This window comes from Caloenas nicobarica, unplaced genomic scaffold (assembly GCF_036013445.1).
Source record: "Caloenas nicobarica isolate bCalNic1 unplaced genomic scaffold, bCalNic1.hap1 Scaffold_83, whole genome shotgun sequence".
NCBI lineage: Eukaryota > Metazoa > Chordata > Aves > Columbiformes > Columbidae > Caloenas > Caloenas nicobarica.
Window position 1 is genome coordinate 1330543 of NW_027017717.1, and position 20941 is coordinate 1351483.

Below are 20941 nucleotides of genomic sequence, written 5' to 3' on the forward strand. Positions count from 1 at the left end.
AGATACTTAAATGTTCTATTCTCCGGCCAGTTTTCCCGATCATTTAAGTTATATAGCAGCCACCACGGATTTCAATATTTCACAAGATCCTCTTTCCTCATCTTTCCAAGTGCTTTCCTGTGTTCTAAAACACCTCCCAATACCGATTTCTTAGGAACACAACTGAAATCAGTCATTTCCGACCCCATCTCGTAAGTAAAAAACCATGAGAAGAGGGAGGGAGGGGAAGAAGCACAGGGCTGCTTGCAGCACGAGTGGGAAAAGTGGGGAGAAGATTTTACAGCGCACTTACACGAGCAACACGACAAAAAAGTCCCCCGAAATTTTGCCTTCAGAGCTCTAAATACAGACTCCGAAATGAACAGTTATCAGAGAGAGAAGAATCCTGACAGTTTGCACCATGACGGGTACGGGCCTCGCCTGAGAGTTTGCCTCCGGAGCTCCAAGACACAGCCCCTGGAGCAAACGGTTATCAGGGAGGGAAGACGCTGACAGTTTGCTTTGTGAATGGATACAGGCACCTGGAGAGAGGGTCAGCAACATTTGGCTTGGCATGTTTCCCCCATGCAGTAAATAATACAGTGATCCCACCACGAAACTCTTGTAAGTCGCACGTCTCTCTAAGAACTCTAAACATTGTTCTGCAGTAAGCAGAACCCTAAATTACTCCCCCATGACAGAGAGACCAGTAGCCAATTCAGTGGGGCCTTGAATTCAGCATTTTCACCAGGATTTGAGTGCATTTCCCAGAGGGGGCGTCTGTCTCACCCCATCCTTGTTCAGCGTGGGATGGAGACGCTCTGCAATGCACACGCCTGCTGTTCCTGAGAGCACCTGGGCTGGTTTTGCTTTGATCGCATCCTCTGACACGGCAGCCTTAAAACCAGCGTTAGCAAGAACTGAATCCAGCTCAGGAAAACTGCTGAGCTCTAGATGTGTTTCTCTCAAAAAAGTCATTTTTGCGGCTGTGGTGTCAGCACGCCAAAAGGCCCACATCTCCACATCATGTGCTCAGCTCTTAGGCTGGGTTTATGTTTGCTTGAATAACCACCTGTAAAGAAGTCGATGACACGATATCCCATGCCAACATCCACTAAGAGTGCTTCAGAAGGTAAAAATTTCTTCCCTCCAACATCCGCCCTCCACCCCCTCCCCAAAAAATACTCATTCACTGTTCACTCTTAATCCTTCATTCTTCAAAGCTGGATGGCAGCTACGTGATGATGAAGTGATAAACAGTTTACTTGGGAGCTGGAGGGGGGAAAATACGTAGGGGACTCTCAGGTCTCATTTCAAAGACTCAGAGTCCTTAAAACATGGAGAGGGAATAGATTTGCTGCCATCTGAGTTTGTCAGCCACCTTCTGCTATTTCTTAGTCAAACACACCAATATGGGATGTTCCTGTTACTTGGCTGTTGCATATTTTTGCACATTTATAGCTTTAACAACTATTGCCACTCTTTACTTTTACCTTCCCAGATTGTTTTTATCTTTACTTTCTTGTGCTTTTTGATGCATACAAGATGAGAAAGAAAACAACTGTCAAAGGGAACTGTCTGCTGTACTGTTCATTTCCAATGACCCGACGTGGCTTTTAATACACAACACATCTAATTACAAACATACCAAACCAGGTTTCTTTCTGTCATGGGTAGTTTATTGTTTGAAAAAATCTTACTATTTTCATTAACTGTAAAGAAGAAAAAGCGAATTGTATTGATAACATTAAAGCCATTATAAACTCAGTCAAACTTGAATTAAACACCAGTGTCAAAGTACTATCTAATTAGAGCAAATCCTCAAATCAGAATTAACAAATAGTGATGGACTACAACCAAACCATCACAATAATACAGAATCAAAACTTCTGACTTCCCAATTTTCATTTGAACATCATCCGCTCTAACTGTCTCTCTTGGGTTTTTTTGCACCTTCAAACAGCTGAGCATTGGGAAATCCTTCATTCTCATCCTCTTTTCTTCTCTTCCCTTGGAATCTCTGTTTACTTGCTCTGTCATCTCCCAGTGGGTTTTTCACCTCTTTCTCTTTTGAGTTTGTTGGATTTTTCATGCCATGGTGCTCTCTTCCAGAAGCTTTTTCAGGGCCATCTCCAGCTATACGACGATTTTCGTGGCGCTGCCCACCAGGATAATCCTCTCTACATCCCCAAGTATATGGCAAAATCTCTCGTCTGGTCTCAGGTGGATCGAACCTCTCTGGAGAAAAGGTCTCTCTGTTCATTGGAGGTCCAGGCTGAGCACCAGCAGCACAGCCCCTGTCAAACTTTCCAGACCATTCTCCATAGTTCCTTTCCCATTCTCTGTATCTTTGCTTTTCAAATGGATCCTGAAATTCAACAGATCTGCCATAGGCAGCTTTCATACCATATAGTGGAACTGCTGTGTGTCTGTTAAAATACTCCCTTTCTCCTTCCCCTTGAGGTGTCATCCTTTGAGTGCGAGCCTGGCCTCTAAATACTGGAGACCTTGACCTAGAGCGGTAATGACCACGCGACCTTGACCTAGAGCGATAGTTATGACTCTTCCCTTTGCCTCTTCTTGCAGGCGGTAGCAACGGCGAGTAGGAACGAGAACGACTCCGTGATCGAGAGTCAGAGCGAGTGCAGGAAGAGCCTGATCGTGACTTGCAGTGGGTATACGAACTTCTAGGGTAAGACAAAGCACCACAGGGAGACTTGGACCTTAAAAAAGCACAACACAGAAACTAACTACATTATTTCAAAGCAGTCACTCTCCCCGTCTTTTTTCCTCTCAGATTTGGGTTGGTTGGGTTTTTTTCTCTTCCAGAGAGCAAGTTCTAAGGGCTAAGGTGCAGTATCAAATAGCAAGAAAACATGATTTAGCCTGAAGACAGTCACGCTCGATTTTAAAATGCCAGTCTAGTCTATTTAACTTCACTGCTTATTTGGCAATTTGTAGAGGATGCAAAGCCCTTGTACTGCAATCCTACATACTATTTAATCCTATGTATTATTTAATCCTCCATACTATTTAATCAACACTTCCAGCCAGATGTCCCAGCAAAATCTTGCACATATCTTGAGCTCTGACTAGGAACCTTAAGTTTGACCTTTATTACAATTACAGTTTGAACTTTACTACGAAGAGACACCAAAAAACCAAAACGTGGTCAATATAAGAAGAGGCCACACCTTGAATCCTGGTGTCAGTTTTGGGCCCCACACCCCAGGGCTCAAAAGGGCTGCACCAAGATCACCTCAGGGCTCAAAACGGCGGCCCCAGGGGCACCGGAATTGCCTCAAGGCTCAAAATTTCCGTACAATACTCACAGTTTCCAGGCTGGTTTGTCACCTGCTGAGCAAATTGCCCTGGCTCTCATTGGCTGACCTTTTGGAGTGGGGAGAGGAGAAAGAAAAAAAATCCCATTCAGTTTATCTGAAGAGAAGTTTTTCAAAGAAATTCTGAGGTTATAGTTACCGGTTGTGGGGATTGATTGTCCTTGGGGGCCCAGGAGATGTGGGAAAGCTGCTTGTCTTGGAGCAGGAACCTGATACTCCTGGTGAATAAACGCAAACGCATGGAAAAGAAGCCCTCCTGAAATCCAAAAATCATGGTATACCTTGAAGTAAAACTTGCCTTCTCTTCTGACAAAGTGCTGATGGACAGAGAGGAAGATCTTGAAAGTTCCGCGCTTGTCACCAGAGCAGCAGGAGGTGTCACGAGTGGTGGCGGCTGCTGCCCAAGCTGCTTATGGACCCTTCTTGTGTAGCCAGTTCCGTTTCTGAAGTTGTTCACAATCTAGAGGCAGAAGAACCATTTACAGAAAGATAACATTACAGAACATATTCCAGAAACTTCAGCAGATCTACACACAAAAGCCTCTGCGGAGTAAAATTACTTGTGCACTCCTGCAAATGCCATCAAAGCTAAAATAAGTCAACATACAGAGATAGAAACATGTCACATTAAACATGGATGTTAAGGATTGGTATTTAATCCTGTATTTAATGCTTTGATATTTAAAGTCCTTCAGTGTTAACACCGAATTTGAATGTGAGGCAATCACGCTAAACAAAACTGTGACCTGAATTAGCCAGATTCTCTCTAAATTTAGAATCGTGACCTTCCGGAACAACAGATAATGTGTTTGCAAAGGAAATTCAGCCTTAAGCAATTTAACCTTGCTTAAGGAGATGTAAATCAATATTTTTTACAAACGGACTTTTCTTACAAACAGCTCGTGTAAAAGTGATCGCGTTACCTGGCGTAGGAACTTGTTGGCAACTAAAGCATCAGGAGAAACATCCGTCCGGTGACATGTTGGGCATTTATGTTCCTCAGATTCCAGTAACGTTGTCCTGATACCTGTGAAGAATTAGAGACATCAAACTATTTTTAGCCAAACTAAGGACATTTTGTGGGTTCTAATCAATTATAAAAACACTTAGATGATTAATGGTTAAATATGGTCTGGAATTAAGGGCATGAAGCTATAAATGTTCAATAGTGTAAAAAGATTCTCGTATGCAGCAAATAACTATGGAGTTTTGATATTTTGCTCTTGGAACATTTGAAGATGTAGACTGGGCTGTGTCCTGGTGTTCTAATTAGTCTCATTAGATGAGGCCGTGTCTGGATGTTTCGACTGGTCTTTTTTCCACCTTCTCATCCAGCGAGAAGCCACCACCCTCAAGGTTAATGAATAAAACACGTCTCAAAACCCATGAGTAGGCAGGTTTGAGTTCTGGAGCTTTGAACCAACTCTCTCAGGGAGAAGAACGCGGATTAAATTATATTTATTTCTTATATTTCTTTTCTGATCTTTTAAATGATATTTCTTTCTTATATTTCTACTTTCAGAAGAGCAGGTGTGATGCTTGGCATTAACAAACCCTTACATTCATCACAATAACTGTTTCCACAACAGGGAATAATGACGGCATCGGTCGTAATATTTTTACAAATGAGACATAACAACTCCTCCGGAACAGGGTCGTTGTTTGAGGAGGAGGAGGGCGGTTCCGCTGGTAAAAATGGAGGTTTTTCCTTCTTCCCTCTCGCATAAGCTTCCCTGGAGGGGGGGATGGAAAATCAAGAAGTTGAAGATGGGCAAAGGAAAGCTTTTCCAAGCTTTGGATTTTATCAAAGGGAGATAATAGATGGAATTTGCAGGTTACCAGACAACGCTTCTTCCCCCGTAACTACAGGTGCTGTGCAACTTGCTGGCATTGCCGCTCACACACTCACACGTGGTTTCTCTCGTTGCCTTTCGGGTTAGTCCAATTAATTCTGTACTTACGCATTAATAATCGGTATTGCGTATTTTCCGGTGCTTGTCAGCATCGCACCCCTCGTACTGGGATCTTCCACCTCCATCAGGAAACTCCTGGGAATTCCTGTGCTCTTTTTAATCCTGGGAACAGGCTCAAAAGTTTTGTCCTGTTATGAACAGAAATGCAGACATATCTCAGCTGAAGACCCACACTTCAAATGACATTTCAATGACTACTTTAACTAGCAAAAGCTTTTCATCCTCTCCTTTTGCTCAGCATAAGGGTTGCAGGAAGATTCAACAAAAGACTTGTGTAACTAAAACACACAAATATCCAACAGGTGGGGTCAACAGAAACATCTCGCTTTTGTACGGAATCCTAAAAACTGCAAAACGTCATTAAAAAGAGTTCAAAACAGAAAATTTTCCAATAATACTGAAATAGATAAACAGGCATGAAGGATCACAGAGGATGATCTACAGCAATATCTATTTTCTATGACCTAGAAAAAGGAAAACTTTACATTTAGAATTCCAGGTTGCCTTGTATTTCGAACAGCTTTGCAACATTGCTGGACAACCTCTGCATTTCACCCCAAGAGAAACAATTCTTCATATGATAATATTAAAATTGAAAACGAAAAGATTTTTTTAAAAGCATCACCAGAAGTCCCCCCCAGTCTTACCCCTTTTGTCGGGCAGTTCTTTATATAGTGGCCGGGTTTTCCGCAACGGAAACAAGTGTACGATGGTGGAGGTTTCTTCACGTAACTAGAAGTTTTTTTGGGGAAAAAAAAGAAAAGTGTGTCATTCTTGTGAAAGCAAATGCCTCGACAAGTTTTCCATCGTCTTCAGAGAGGAGATCTGACATGACCAACACTCACGTGGCTGGATTGTATTCCCAGCAGGACTGAATCATCATGGCTTTTATTTTATCTTCTTCAGAAGCTTTGGCTTCAGCCAGGTTGGCCGTCTGTTCAACGGGGAATTAATGGTGCGACACACATGTTACGTGTTTGGAACTCAAAACTTTCAGCTCTGTTTGTACCTTTGTAACTAATCCCATTTTCTTCCCAGCCACGTGTAGAAAAATCTGTATTATCCAGGATTTGTAAGCTCTAGATAATTTGAAGGAGAAGATCTCCACTGCCCATTTAATTGAGAAAGACAGAAATTATTTGGACCTTCCAGCATCAATCGTTCAGATCAACCACTCCTGGTTTTGTTTTTGTATGCATTTATACGCTTTCATCCACAAATCAACCATCTACGTTCAACTTTTTATTAAATGGTTCTTTCATATATACATTATTTTTCTCAACGCTGATGCAATCCAGATCAACAACTATGAAATCATTTCCAGTAACATTTACGGAAAACTTGAGAGATACTTGACTAATTTGAACCCAAACAGTTACAAAACGCATCCAAACCCCACAAAACATGACTAGGAATAGACTGTAATACAAATATGGCATTTAATTCATCAAAATAATAAAGCAGAAAACTTTTTACAACACATTGCCTCCATGCTGAGCCAGTCTGCTCTCAACTTTACATTATTTTCCTGCATTTTTCTGAAACACTTAAATTTCTTCAAAAGCTGAGATGTCTGACACATGCTTGGACAGTTTTTCACATGTTAGCATAAAATTCCACATGAGATTGCAGAATCAAGGACACATTTAGAATTTAGATTTCAATTTCCTTTGGTGGCTACCTTCCAATCTATTTTTTTCCCAGAATGTACACAATTTAATTTCTGCAGTGAGAGAGGGAAGAAGTTCCCAGTGGGAAGAGATTTCTTGGAAATGAACTCCAGCCTAGAAATTCAGACATCGCTGTGCAATCGTCCATGTTACAGAAACGCTTCTGTTTTGGCTGTTGCAAACACCCTTGAAATGTCCATAATTAAATTATTCCGTGAAAATTGTGTTAGCTTCTGGCGCAAAAGTAATGAAACGTATGAAAAACAGTCAAAACAGCTTCTGAAGTGCTGCTTCTTTGCATCTTGAAGATGAGCTATTCTGCAATGTGACGTTGGGGCTGAGAGATCACAGGATAGTGTCAAAATATACACACATTTTAAAGGTAAAATGAAGACCTTAAATTATCAAACATGAAGGTATTGTTCACATTACAAGACTTGTGCAGCTATAGGTCGCCATATCAGATTGAAAAATAGGAAGAAAACACTTTTTTAAAAAGTATTTGACAAGAATATATACCTTCTATTATATAGTAATACCTTAATAAGCTGTGCCAGAGGAAGAGGTGCAGGAGAGTCATCGATCTGTTCACAAAAAATTAAACACATATTCAATTGTACCTTCAAGACAGAGCGTAGTAACAGTGGGACAGCAGCACAAAAAAAGCTGTAACAAATTCAAATGTTGCCGCCTTACTGTTCCACAATCTTGTGTGAACTTTCCAGCGATTTATTCCTGCCACACTAAGTTCTGCTTTGAAATACATACAGAAACGTGGGAAAAAAGCCAAATAAACTGTCTTTATGAACACAGAGTTTGTGTTGATACACATGCTAGTAAAAAAAGAGAAAAATAACTGTTTTCAAGAAATAAAAACCCATCTGAATTATTTGGAATACAATAAATGCAATTTACATTACAATAAAGACAAAATATAAAAAACACAGAAGAGACACATAGTATTCAATCTAAGTGGCAAATCCAGATCCAGACCATTTACCAGTCAATAATATTTTAGCAGCGGAATGACAGTGTTTGCAAACCTGAAAAGAACACCACTCCTTTCCCAAATGTAAATTCATAGTTGTGTAGCAACGATATTTAAATTCATGGCAATCTATTAAAGACATTTTTGTACTCAGAGGGGCCCCAACTAAATCACTTCAATTACACAGTTTTAGGAACAAATCCCCAAGTATTTAAGGACACGACAAGGAATCACGGAGCTGCACGGAACTGTCCTCGCAACAACGACGTGACTCACTTTTTACCTTGCTGAGTCCAATATTTTTCTACATTGATTGGAAAATACATTATGTTAATGCTTGGAAAATTCATACAAGGCTGCGTTGGTTAAAATTCACTGTGGCGTGTAGGAAAAAGGGTGAGATTATGTTTTTACATACTGCTTTTGATGTTCCGCTCACTGGCTCCTTTTGACTTCTAGAAGGAGAAATAAAGGTGATCAGAACTTAAATAAAGCATTCCGACCCAACAAAAAGCAGTGCAACCAGATTCTAAAACCCAAACATCAAAACTTGATGTTCTGATGGCCTAAGGAATGTGGAAATTTATTCTTATACATAAACTCTTCTTTCTTGGTGCATTCAGTGCAACTGAAAAAAAAAAACAAACCAAAATTGCATTCCTACTTTGTGACAAATCACTCTACTCAGTCATCTGACAAAGACACAACAAAAATCTCTTTAGAAGAGTGTTTCTTTGTGGAAGCCCAAGCACTGTGATCAGGTGTCTGCCATGTGTAGCCACAAAAGCGCCAAAATACTAAATATGTCATAAAACATATGCTATATTGACTAAAAATAGCAGTAGAAATGTCATTTGAAAGCAGTTACAAGGGTTTTGTGTTATTTCGGAGCCCGGCAACAGACACCAAAAAAAAAAAAAAAGTCTTAATTGCCAGAAAGTGTTCTAAGGTAATCTTGAAAGCACTGCACAATGCAATACTTTAGGAAATATTTATGATGCTTGAAAACTTGCCGAGATTCCATATAGTCATTGATCTGTCACTTCGTTCTTTCATATTTATTTGATCTTTAGTGTGCAAAAAAATCGGATTTGGGGCCTATGAATACCTGCTATCTCCCCCTCCCCACCCAAATGGAAGAAATAGTCAAACACTGAGAATGAGACTCTTCCCAGATGGGAATAAATTCAAAGTTTATGCTACAATGTCTTTACTATAAAAGCAAACACATAAACCAAGGAATCCCTCTGTCCAGGAAATGGGATCTACAACGTGGGTCTCAGAACAACCAACCACGAGCACAAACCCAGTTAAATCATCTGAAGAGTCACCGCTGTTGGAGTTCGAACCTCACCTCCTAAAAATGTAGGCTGGAAAAAGTAGGCCTAAAAATGTAGGCTTATAAAATGTAAGTCTAAAAATGCAGGCATAAAAACATAGGGTCAGGTCCATTCAAAACTACGGCATCACAAGAAAAATTAACAGCCGCTTTAACAAGCAAGATACAATCTGAATGCCTCTATAAACTAATATCCATAAAAAAGGTTAAAACACACTGAAACGCCTCACAAAGAATACAAAGCTCTATGAATACTTACAAAATGAGTGCTCCAGCCGCGATTCTTCCAACAATTTTTGATGAGCTCTTAGGGACTGGAGCATTGTCATCTGTGTCTTCTGAAAACAACATAAATACAGAAAAGAAAAATAAATTAGTCAATTCATGAGTGTATATTAATATGAGAATCCCTTTACAGATACAAAAGCAAAATTTTATACGTAACATCACACTTCTATCGTCTCCATGTGTGAACGGGACATTTTGAGAATGCACAAGGAGAAAAATATTTCTCACAGAAGAGCAAAAATACCCCAACTACTTGGGAAACTTAGACTGAGCCTAAAACACCGAGATCCCTCCACGAGGACGTTTTTTCTATTTATATTTTACACCACATTCGTCTTTAGACAAGGAGGAAAGCCATCAGTCCTTTTAGATTAGGCCCAAACAAAAAACCCAGCTACCTGAGACACTTAGACTAAGCCTAAAATGCAAAGATCCCTCCATGAGGATGGTTTTTATACTGTACTTTCACAATCTGGACATGTCTAAATCTTTTCAAGCTCCATCAGCAGCTGTTCCCTGGGACCTGCTGGCAGTTTTAAGAATTAAAAAAAAAAAAAAAAAGTTAAAAAGATAAAAGAAAAAAATGCTGCAGATCTACTTAGGCTCTGTGGTGGTGGTTTGGTGCAGGGATCAAGCATAACATGGGAATATTTCACCATTTCTGCTCTGGTTTTCAGTGTATTACTCCAAAACACCCACCTGATGGCATCTTTTCAACAGCAAAACCAGCAATTTCCAGAGTTGAGCTTTCTGAGGGAACTGAGAAATTGCTGAGCTGCAAGTAACTCCTGCAGTGTCCCTGTCACCTGCAGTGTCACGGCATCCTCACCACGGTACCGGGCATTGTGACAAAGGTTCTGTGTCACCTGGGTGTGGCAGCCCAGCGCCCCCTAGGGGAGGGGGAGCCTGTCAGCCCCGGGCCTGTCACTGCCTGGTGTCCCTCCTGTCACTGCCGGGTGTCCCTCCTGTCACTGCCAAAAAAGGAGAGACTCTTCTAAAACAATCCTGCAGGGTTTGGGAGCTCTCTGCCCACATGCAGAGCCCTGCGATGGCTTCAGGACATGGAGGGGAGGGCAGCTGGTTCTCTCCCTCCACTGACCCCTTCTCGGCCACCTCTCCAGCAGCAGCACTTTGCTCCCAAGCTGTGCCAGAGCCACCCAAAAAGCCTTTCTCTTCCCCCTGGGGATCTAAAGGAGCAACGAGATGGGAAGAAACGGTCCCCTCTCTGCCTCAGAGCAGCCTTGCGGTCACTTGGGCCTTCCAAACATGGCCAAAGAACATGGCCTTGTGTGTCTCCTGAGGCTACAGAAGAGGGGACACCACTGGAAAATGAGTCCCCTGCCCCTGGTGATGCCTGAGCCCAACATGGGAACATCAATCCCAGCTAAGGGCTCTTTGAAGAGTCCCCACTGTCCCTCTAACTGCATTTCTACAAAGAAACAGCACTCAAGAATGACACAGATTCAAATCACGTATCTGTTTGGCCACCTCAGGTGGTGCTCCTTCTGCTCTGGACCTCCAGCCAAGGCCACTCCATCCTGGGCACCACTGATCTGGCCTTCAGTGGGTGGCATTGCATAGACATGGACCCCTGGGACATGGGTGGCACCAAAGGGGAGGGCTCCAAGCTGTATCCCGCTGAGACGGTCTTCTGCGGTTCTGTCAGCACCGACCAGAACATCTCAGGCCTTGATGTCAGTAATTGTGCTGTCTCCGGTCTTGGTGGCTGTGGAATGCAGACCTTGTAGGTGGGCTCCTCGGGCAGCCTGGCCTCAGAACTCATTGGTGGTAATTTGCTTCCCATGGGAACTTTCTTTTCGCCTTGTCCTGCTCTGCACCTCTGAGGGTTCACGGCCTGCGCTGGGCTCTGCTTTGGTGCTTGGCCTTTGAGCTCAGATTTGCCCTTGGCTTGGCCACTCATCAGCTGCTTTTTCCAGAGGAATCCCCGGGGATGGCTGGCAGACGCCTGAAATGACACGACAGGAGGGGACGGCCTGAGGACACGATGGGTTTGGGGCCCCATCCTGCCCCCACGAGCCACGTGCCTGTTTGCGCAGGCACCAGCAGCTCAGCCGATGGCTGCGCTGAGCTCAGGAGAGGAAATCCCTGAGCCAGGCCCCTCGGTGGCACGCGGCTGTCCCCATGCACAGCTCAGGAGGCCACACTCGGTGCTCTCCTGAAGGAGTGGAAAGGAACCAGCCCTGTGAAGTGGGGGCTCCTGGCAGCCCCATCCCAGCCCTCCAGGCGCTGCCTTCACCACTGTTCAGCAGCAACGAACGGCAAGTGTTTGGGGCTGTGGAATGGGCTCCTGCTGGGACAGAAAATGACCTCGTGCAGACACCAGTCCTGAGCCCCCAGACTCACCTGACCCCAGAGCTGTTCCTCATCTCCATCGCCTTCTTACCCCAGAGCTGTTCGTGTTCCTTCTTAGTCAAGCTGGAATGGGCTGGCAAGGGCAGCTGAGCAAATGTCTCTGGAAACAGGAGGAGACGCCTTGTCCGAAGAGCATCACTGATTCTGCCAGCCCGGGTGACACGCAGCGGTGCTCAGGCCTCTTCCCAAAACATGCGAGAGGGCCGTTCTGCTCCCCTGAGAGCGCCATCTCCAGAGGCCTCGCACCCTCCCCAACAGCGGCACCTCCGGGCTCCTCTGCGAACGTGTCAGTGGCGCCAGGTTCTGGAAAGAGGGGCTGGGTGATGCCAGGATGTGACAGACTCTCTTGGAGAGGTAATTCCCAAAGTGAGGACAGGCCCTTGAATCCTCACCCTTCTGCTGTAGCCAGGGAAGGGCTTGCCCAGCCCAGCCCAGGGCTTGGTTCTTGTGAAGTCAAGCTTAGGAGAACAGGCTGTGCCAAGCTGGCATGAAGCTTTGGTGCAAGTCAGAGCCTTTTGACCATCATGGCCAGGGATTTTTCCATCAGACTGCATAAGCTGGTTGCCCATGCTATGGAAATGAGCTGGGAGTTGCTTTCCCTTCCATGCCTTGCCTGAGAGGTGGCAAACCCTCTTTTTTTTTTTTCTTCCACTTGCCCTCACCAGGGATATTTCTCAAGACCTTCAGAGGGTCCCTGGGCAGTGGTTTCTCCACCAACTCCAGTTCAAACCTGGATAGAAAGAGATGACACCAGCATGACCCAGGGCACCACCAGCCCTCCCGCTTGCTGGGATCACCTGCTCACAGGCAGAGTTTAGCACACTCGTAAAGGCCATAGCATTCCCAAGTCGACTGTGCCCCATCCCCAAGGACTGTCCTGGGAGATGGGGTCACTGAGGAAGGAGTCCTGGTGACATGGGAAAGAAAGTGTTGCCTGAAATCCTCCGTCTGACCCATCAGTTCTGCTCACAGGAATGGCCACAGGCCAGATACAAATGAGAGTCACTGCTCATTGTCCCTGCAGCAGGACACTCGTGGTCACATGGAGCAAAAGCCGCCAAACTGCAGCTGAGCGGCTGCTCAGCCAGAGGCCAAAGCTGCCGACGTGCTCACTGGGGACAGACGATGACACGGCCAGTGGGAGTCAGGGAAGCAACAGCTACCGTGTGAAGACACCACCATGTGCAGCAGCTGGGCAACCTGCAATGGAGGAACGTGGAGATGGCAGGGCATGCTCAATGTGGGCAAGCTCCTCAAGAGTGGAGGAGTTCAGGGCAGGAAGAGGTGGCGGGATCGTGGTCTCGCCTGGCCTGAGCAGCTGGCCGTGTCCTGGCCGGCCGCACACAGGCAGGGCTGGGGAACTGTGGTGGGTCTGCTCAGATGGTGGGGGGCTCTGGGAGTCGGGGTGCTGGTGCCTGTGCCCTCAAGGGTGTCCCAGTGCCCACCTCACCCGGGCTGAGGCTGGAGCAGAAACTGTGTGTTCCAAGAGCAAATGGCACCTGGCAGCCCCGTGCCCAGGACTACAGCTCCCAGCATGGGCTGGGGCGCTCCCTCCAGCTCTCTGAGCCATGGCCACAGCGTCCCCGGCCCGGCCTGGTGAGGCCTTGGCACAGGCCGCCCCAGGCAGTGGTGGAGTCACCGTCCCTGGAGGGTTTAAACCATGGGCAGATGTGGGGCTGAGGGACATGGCTCAGTGTGACCTTGGCAGTGCTGGGTCACAGTTGGACCTGGTGATCTCAAAGGTCTTTTCCAACCAGAAGGATTCTGAGCATCCAGGACAGACTTGGTGGCGCGGAGCAGCAGCCTCTGGGCCCGGCCAGTCGGCCCAACTCGGTCTCACTCGCTGTTGGCTCATCCAGCCCAGTTCAGACCCAGTGACTCAACCTCCACATTGAACCAGAAGAGGCTGCAAGATGGGCCCATGCAGCACACAGCTCTCAAAACCCCCTGTCCTGGTTTTGTTCAAAACAAGTTTCTCTTGTAGTGAATTTCCCTGTCAGCTAAAGTCTTCTTACTAACTGCAGTTTTCCTGAAAGTTAGGTACATGTTTTGGTAGACATAGCAATGGAACGCAAGGTCATTGATAATGATGCATTCCGCGAGATGTGCAGGCAGGAGGTGAATTGAAAACTGACCAACTAAAGTATTCCATCCCATTCACGTCATACTTCATATAAAAGTGGGAGGTCACGAGGATCTCATCCCTTTTCCTTATGGCCGACATTGGGAGAGGACCTTGCGAGTTGTCCCTGTGAACTGAGGCCTAGTGACAGACTGAATCCAGCTCCGGTTGGCTGGAGAGTCCAGTCCAGGACTTCGGGTGCCGGCCCTACACCTGCCGGAGCAGTTGCCGGGACTTTCACGATTGGTTTTGTATATTCTGTGTTATTTTCTCTATTTTATTAGTAGCATTAGTAAAACATTTTTAATTTTTCCAACTGTCTTCTCTCTGTCCTTCTTTCCCTCCCAATCGCCTGTCCTTAGTGGGGAGGGGGGAGAGGGAGGGGCTGAATGGGAAAGTAGGGGGAGAGGAGGTTAACAATACATCTGCCACGGTTTTATTGTCACCCCGCAATCAAACCACGTCAACAGCCCATAGGATGGGGATCGTATCATCCCATAAAGGGCAGCTCTCTCAAATCTCTAGCATGCTGACTTGTGCTACATCTGTGGCCAGTCTTCTCCCTGGAGACAAAATTTGGTGTTCTCCATTGAGGGAAAGTTGGTTACAGTTTAGCTGCTGAGCCAGCACATGTCTGCTCACAGGACTTGGCAGTATGTGCACAATCCTCAGGCCCTTGGGGGATAGCTGGAAGGTGTCAAAGGGAAAAAATCAAGGATCTCTCTTGTGATGGGAGGGAGCTCCTACTGAGGAGGAGAGGGTTAAAGAGCCATAGACTTGTTGGAAATTGGGCCTCACTGATTCTTTTGCTTCTTAAATCAGTTAAGGGTATTTTTAAGGATGGTACAGTTATTTCTAAGTAACAGTAGCTGTTGGGGTGCAGTGTATCCTGTTCTTGCTGCTCTGCAAACATTCAGTGTGTTTAACAAGATGTGCTTGCAGTTTTAAAAGCCTTTAGTTGGTCTGGTTTGCAAGGACTATCAAGAAAAGCCTCAGCTAATTTTTTCATCATCTTGCATCTCAGACTCCTGGAAGGTTTTTCTCAATCTATTTTTCTTATGTTACCAAATAATCCAGGACCATTTAGTGGAGACTGTGTTTTGTTTATCTGTTCTCTTGATAAGTATTTCTGATGGTTTGTGGAGGTATTTAGGTATGTAGTTGAAATGCCTTAAGCTTGGTAAGACTTCAGAGTGATTTGTAACATGCAGGTTTAGAAATCTATGAAGAGTATTGATGCAGCTCTTTATTTAATTGCTTTATAAAGCTAAACTATTTCAGCTCTTCTGATAGCATGACTGGCTGTAGGAAAAGTGCTCTTCCCCTGGCCAAGCAAATAGTGCAGTTGGTGCTGAAATGGTCTCTGAGATCTTCTTTGACAGAACCTTCTTTTCTTGTTTATGTAGTACAGTGTCCTGGTTTTGTTAAAAAACAAGTTTCTCTTGTAGCGAATTTCCCTGTCAGCTAAAGTCTTCTTATTAACTGCAGTTTTCCTGAAAGTTAGGTACATGTTTTGGTAGACATAGCAATGGAATGCAAGGTCATTGATAATGATGCATCCCGCGAGATGTGCAGGCAGGAGGTGAATTGAAAACCGACCAACTAAAGTATTCCATCCCATTCACGTCATACTTCATATAAAAGTGGGGGATCACGAGGATCTCGTCCCTTTTTCCTTATGGCCGACATTGGGAGAGGACCTTGTGAGTTGTCCCTGCGAACTGAGGCCTAGTGACAGACTGAATCCAGCTCCGGTTGGCTGGAGAGTCCGGTCCAGGACTTCAGGTGCCGGCCCTACACCTGCCAGAGCAGTTGCCGGGACTTTCAAGATTGATTTTGTATGTTTTGTATTATTTTCTCTATTTTATTAGTAGCATTAGTAAAACATTTTTAATTTTTTCCAACCATCTTCCCTCTGTCCTTCTTTCCCTCCCAGTCGCCTGTCCTTAGTGGGGAGGGGGGAGAGGGAGGGGCTGAATGGGAAAGTGGGGGGAGAGGAGGTTAACAATACATCTGCCACGGTTTTATTGTCACCCCGCAATCAAACCACGACATACAGGAAGACGGAATTTAGAATTAGACATGCAGGGGATGGTTTACCTGTGAGCCATGAGCCAGCCAATTGGGCTGAAGTCAGAGTCTATGATGTTGTGGGGGTTGGTTTGTTTTCTAAGTGATCTAGTGGTTGCGAGTGTATGACATCTAATTCAATTCACTTTCTTTAGTCACAGCACTGCTTTTAAAGATCAGATCCGAAATGTGGAAATATTCCTTTCTCTTGTATCCTGAGCTCTTTGGGAAATATCTGTATATCTGGGAATTTGGGAAATATCTTTGGGAAATCACTGTAAACCCTTCAACAGCTCTTTAAGTAACTGTAAGCCTCATGCTCTCTTCAGCTGTAAACTACCCCAACCTGTATCAACAGTGATACTCTTTTTTCTAGGCAGTGAATTGATTTTCAGCACTAACGCTGCTGGCTGGGAGGCGAGTGGTTGTTTTATGGTAGTGCAACAATACAAATGACTGTGAAAAGAAGGGAATAAGTTTTGTCACTCAGTGGCCATAAAGAAATGGAGTTCAATGAGCTGGACTGGTCTCAAGAATGATGATGCTGACTCTTCCTGATCCTGTCAATAGTACGGGCACTCAATCTTAGTTTATGGCTTAGTTTTCCTCCCAAAATGAGGCTTTGGGCCATAAAAATGGGTTTTTTTCCCTCAAAATGATGATTAGCTGAAGATTAGATCTGCTCTCTGCCACCTCCTTCCTTGATCCTTTCAAGATCTTGAGCCCCACTGTTCTGTGGTCCTCACAGCCACAGCTGCCATCAGTTACCGTGTCCTGAAACCAATTCTTCTCTCGCATTGACAGGCAGATCAGGCTGGGCATCACCCCAGCTGGCCCCTCTGTTGTCCGTAAAACAGAGTTCTTTACCCGAGGTGCATGCAAATGAGCCAAATTCTGCACACACGAAGACAAGAGATGCTTTTTATTACAGGATTGTACAAGTCTGGATGCTGGATCCAGCTAGCGTACCAGCAGTACAAACGTCTCAATCATTTATACAAAATCTGATCACTATACACATGCCCTCAGGGCCGTCCTGTACAGATGATTGGTTACAATATTTGCATACAAGTAATGACTCACTGTTCTTACTACGCATGCTCAGTGAGTAGGGGTCTTCTCCTGGAGGCCGGTAGCCTTTGATGCGGAGGTATGTTTTGAGATTAAAATTCTATTCTAATGAGCAACGTTTACTTTAAGCATGTCCACAAAATTTGGCAATAAGCACTAGATACTCAACTGTCCATGGCTGACTTCTCACTTCTGGGATAGGTTTTGTCCTACAATTAAAAATTAATTGCTGCTAGACATCTCATTTATTATTCACCTAATACTAACTTTCTAGTAGGCCTCATGATCAGGTCTTTTGGCCTAACAGCTTCCCCGCTTTGGGACTTGTTTGTACACATCTATATATATCAAATAAGTCCCACCTTTTCTAAACTCTTTTAGTGACTGCAGCACAACACCTCACTATATATTGCAACATAACATACAAACATACAAATATAACAATTGCTAATACAACGATTACAATCAGCTTCTTAATCCACTCTGTAAATCAGGAATCCAGGATGTCAACCATGCCCAAACTTCTTGAAATCTAGAAGAGGTGTTTTTTTTCTGTACCTCATGCAAGACTGTCATATGTTCACAAATCTCCTCTAAGTCAGATGTGATTCTTTTAGATTGAGCAACATTGAAATGAAGTATTTTCCCAAAGTGGTCCCTAGATATATCAATAGGAAGGGGTATTCCTAATATGGAAACCCCTTTATTTGAATTTTCAAGGAAACACGTGCATACTCAGCAATTGGTCTTGTTAGCTATCTGCAGGGTCTTCTGGATCATCATAAAATGTGCATTTTGGGTTCATGGATTCTCCTGATTTAACAGTCTGTGAATTTACTGTACCATATAACGGGCAAAGAACTACGGAACTGTAATACATGTTTAAACAGATATCTACAAAGAAAACAGGCTAATGCTACAGTCAATATTCTTGAATACAATCAGATTCTGTCTAAGATTCTGTATGGGATTCTATTTCAGTCTAAGTGCAGTTCATTAAGTTTTCTCCATTTTTAGTTCTAAAAGAGTGATATCTTCTTATTTCCATCCAGCCTCTGTACTTTTCTGTATTCTAATGTGGTGGATTTAGGAATTGACTCCCTTAAGTTTCACAGCCGTGTTAGTTATCAACAATACTGCACAGAGTCCTTTCTGCTGCTCTTTCAGAGGTTTGTCCCTCCAGGTCCAAAGAGAGACTTGATCTCCAGGTCAGAAGGGAGGCACAGGCACATCCAGTGCCACAGGTACTTTCACCTGGATATACCTATGTAATGATGAGAAAGTTTTTCCTAAAGGCGACATATATTCAGTGAGCATTTGGTTCCCCGAAATATGCATTTGATCAGCTTTTCCTGTCTGTATTACTTCTGCTATAAAACCTGGGCCTCGATCTGACGAGATCCCGTCTGGAACCCCAAACCTTGGTGTGACTTCACTCAATAATTTCTTTGCTACTTCCCTAGCTTTGTTGGTCCGGCATGGGAAAGCTTCAGGCCATCCGGAAAAGGGATCTACTAATACCAAAAGACATTTATAATTATTACACTTTGGTACTTCAGAAAAGTCAATTTGCCAATATTGTCCCAGAAAATTCCCTCTCTTTATCTATCCAGGTGGAGGCTTTAACCCTATCTTAGGATTATTTTATAACATATCACACGTTGTTTTGCTATTTGATTCGCACAGATTTGCATTTTGGGTCATAACGAGCTGCACAAGGAACATTTCTGCTCCAGCCCTGTCATCTATGCAGGTACATGTGACATCAGAAGCAGCCGCACAAACCGGAGGCTGCTCTGGCGCCGTCCCCTAGAAAGGCACATTTGACATCAGAAGCACATGCAAAAGCCAGCTTCCTCCTTCTGCCCTGTCACCTGCTCGTGCACTGTGACATCGCAAGCCACTGCACAAGCCAGGGTCGTGCTCCTTGCCTGCCACACGTGCAGGTACCAGAGACATCACCTGCCCCTGCGGAAGTCAGGGGCCTGCTCCTGCTCCGAAACCTCCTCGGCCACCAGTGACATCGCAAGCAGCTGCACCAGGCAGGAATTCGCTCCTACCCTGTCACCTTCTCAGACACCTGTGACATCATATGCACCTGCACATAGAAGGTTCCTGCTCCAGCCCTCTCACCTACTCGTGTCCATGTGGTGTCACACATACCTGCGCAGGCCAGCTGCTGCTCCTTCCTTCACAGCTGCAGACCTACCGGTGGCATCACAAGCAGCTGCATAAGGCAGAGGATTCCTCCTCCCCCATCTCCTGCTTGGGATCATGTGAGCTCAAGGTGAGTGTTTCCAAATCTGGAGTTGGTAAAGCAAATAAAATTAGTATAATGCTTTGTAAAGCTCTTTATGATGAGCTCTTGGAGTTACAATGTGGCACACCATTTTAAATAGTTAGGAAGCTATTTGGTTATAGGTACCTGTTGCCCGATTGGAAGATGACATTAATTCTGTTTTCCTTCTCTACCAGGAAGAACTTCCTTTAGAGTTTGAGGTGACCAGAATGAAAACCAGATGGAAGGGTAAAGCTCATCTTCTGTGGCATTATTTTCCACCATGTACTAACAAATTCAGTGCATTCGCAATTCATGGCTCAGAAGAGAGAAAGTATGAAGCGCTTCGTCCTGTGCCTCAACATGAACCACAGGAAGGACAGAAATCAGATTTGTAAGCATGAAATTAGCTCTTTTGTAATAGAGCTGCACTATTATTGGAATCCTTAAAGCAAGCTAACCTGGTTTCCAGACTGAGTGACATGAGTATTTTAACTGTACTGCTTAGCCCCAGATCCACCGGCACTGTACTTTGTATAGAGTCACAGAATCATTTCGGTTGGAAGAGACCCTCAGGATCATCGAGTCCAACCACAACCCAACTCTGGCACTAAGCCACGTCCCTGAGAACCTCGTCTAAACGCCTTTTAAACCCCTCCAGGGATGGTGACTCCACCACCGCCCTGGGCAGCCTGTTCCAATGCCCGACAGCCCTTTCCAGGAATAATGTTTTCCCTAATATCCAGTCTGAACCTCCCTGGCGTGACTTGAGGCCGTTTCCTCTGGTCCTGGCGCTTGTTTCTGGGGAGCAGAGCCTGACCCCTCCTGGCTCCAAGCTCCTTTCAGGCAGTTCAGAGATCAGAAGGTCTCCCCTCAGCTCCTGTTCTCCAGGCTGAACCCCCAGGTCCTTCAGCCGCTCCCATCACACTTGTGTAAACAACCTCATCTATACAGATGGTTCCATATTATGGAAAAATTCGAAAAGGCAGACTAAACTGAAAAGTATATTAAAAGGATACCCAGTATCAATAGAAAAAATAGAATATCTTGATTTTTCAATCATGCTCTGGGCCTGTTTATTTTCTTTGACATTGAGGATAAGATGATTTGATAAAACCTCAGGATACTTTGTATAAATTAACTAGCTCTAGATGTGCTCTGTAGTTCTTATACAAACTTGTTACTCAACATAAAATGATGGCCAGGTAAGGTAAATTTTAGGTTAAGTTACCCTTTTTTGCCTTTCTCTAAGTAAACCTTAACTTCTGGAACTGTTTACTAAAAAACCAAAAAGAATATTCTCTTTATCGGTGTTCTGTAAGAAATAGATAGAGTTTTGGCTTTTGTGGTGTTTTTTGTTTGGTTGGTTGTTGATTTTTTTCCTCCTGTGGTAAACTGGAGAATGCCTGTAATATTTTTCAGGAAGGGATTATTTACATTCTTTCTGCA

General features: G+C 44.4%; 1 protein-coding gene across 1 annotated transcript; it reads right to left on the reverse strand.

The window, feature by feature from the left end:
• Positions 1 to 1903: 1903 nt before the first annotated feature.
• Positions 1904 to 19238, reverse strand: LOC136002947 (E3 ubiquitin-protein ligase RBBP6-like). Its single transcript, XM_065658183.1, has 10 exons — positions 19177 to 19238; positions 8370 to 8406; positions 7503 to 7547; positions 6139 to 6227; positions 5941 to 6025; positions 5282 to 5421; positions 4881 to 5053; positions 4244 to 4347; positions 3619 to 3780; positions 1904 to 2725 (listed from the first exon to the last, which is right to left on the reverse strand). The coding sequence occupies exons 1-10, from the start codon at positions 19236 to 19238 to the stop codon at positions 1904 to 1906; spliced, it is 1719 nt and encodes a 572-aa protein (XP_065514255.1).
• Between the last annotated feature and the right edge of the window lie 1703 nt (positions 19239 to 20941).

What these genes read in the sequence shown, in the direction of transcription:
- LOC136002947 (XM_065658183.1), bottom strand. Translation starts at nt 19,238, where the DNA reads ATGTCACTGGTGGCCGAGGAGGTTTCGGAGCAGGAGCAGGCCCCTGAC. An exon ending in TGAGCGGAACATCAAAAGCA is followed by an intron (nt 7,548 to 8,369) that starts GTATGTAAAAAC and finishes TTTTGTGAACAG; the next exon opens with ATCGATGACTCTCCTGCACC. An exon ending in CTCTGGCACAGCTTATTAAG is followed by an intron (nt 6,228 to 7,502) that starts GTATTACTATAT and finishes CCCGTTGAACAG; the next exon opens with ACGGCCAACCTGGCTGAAGC.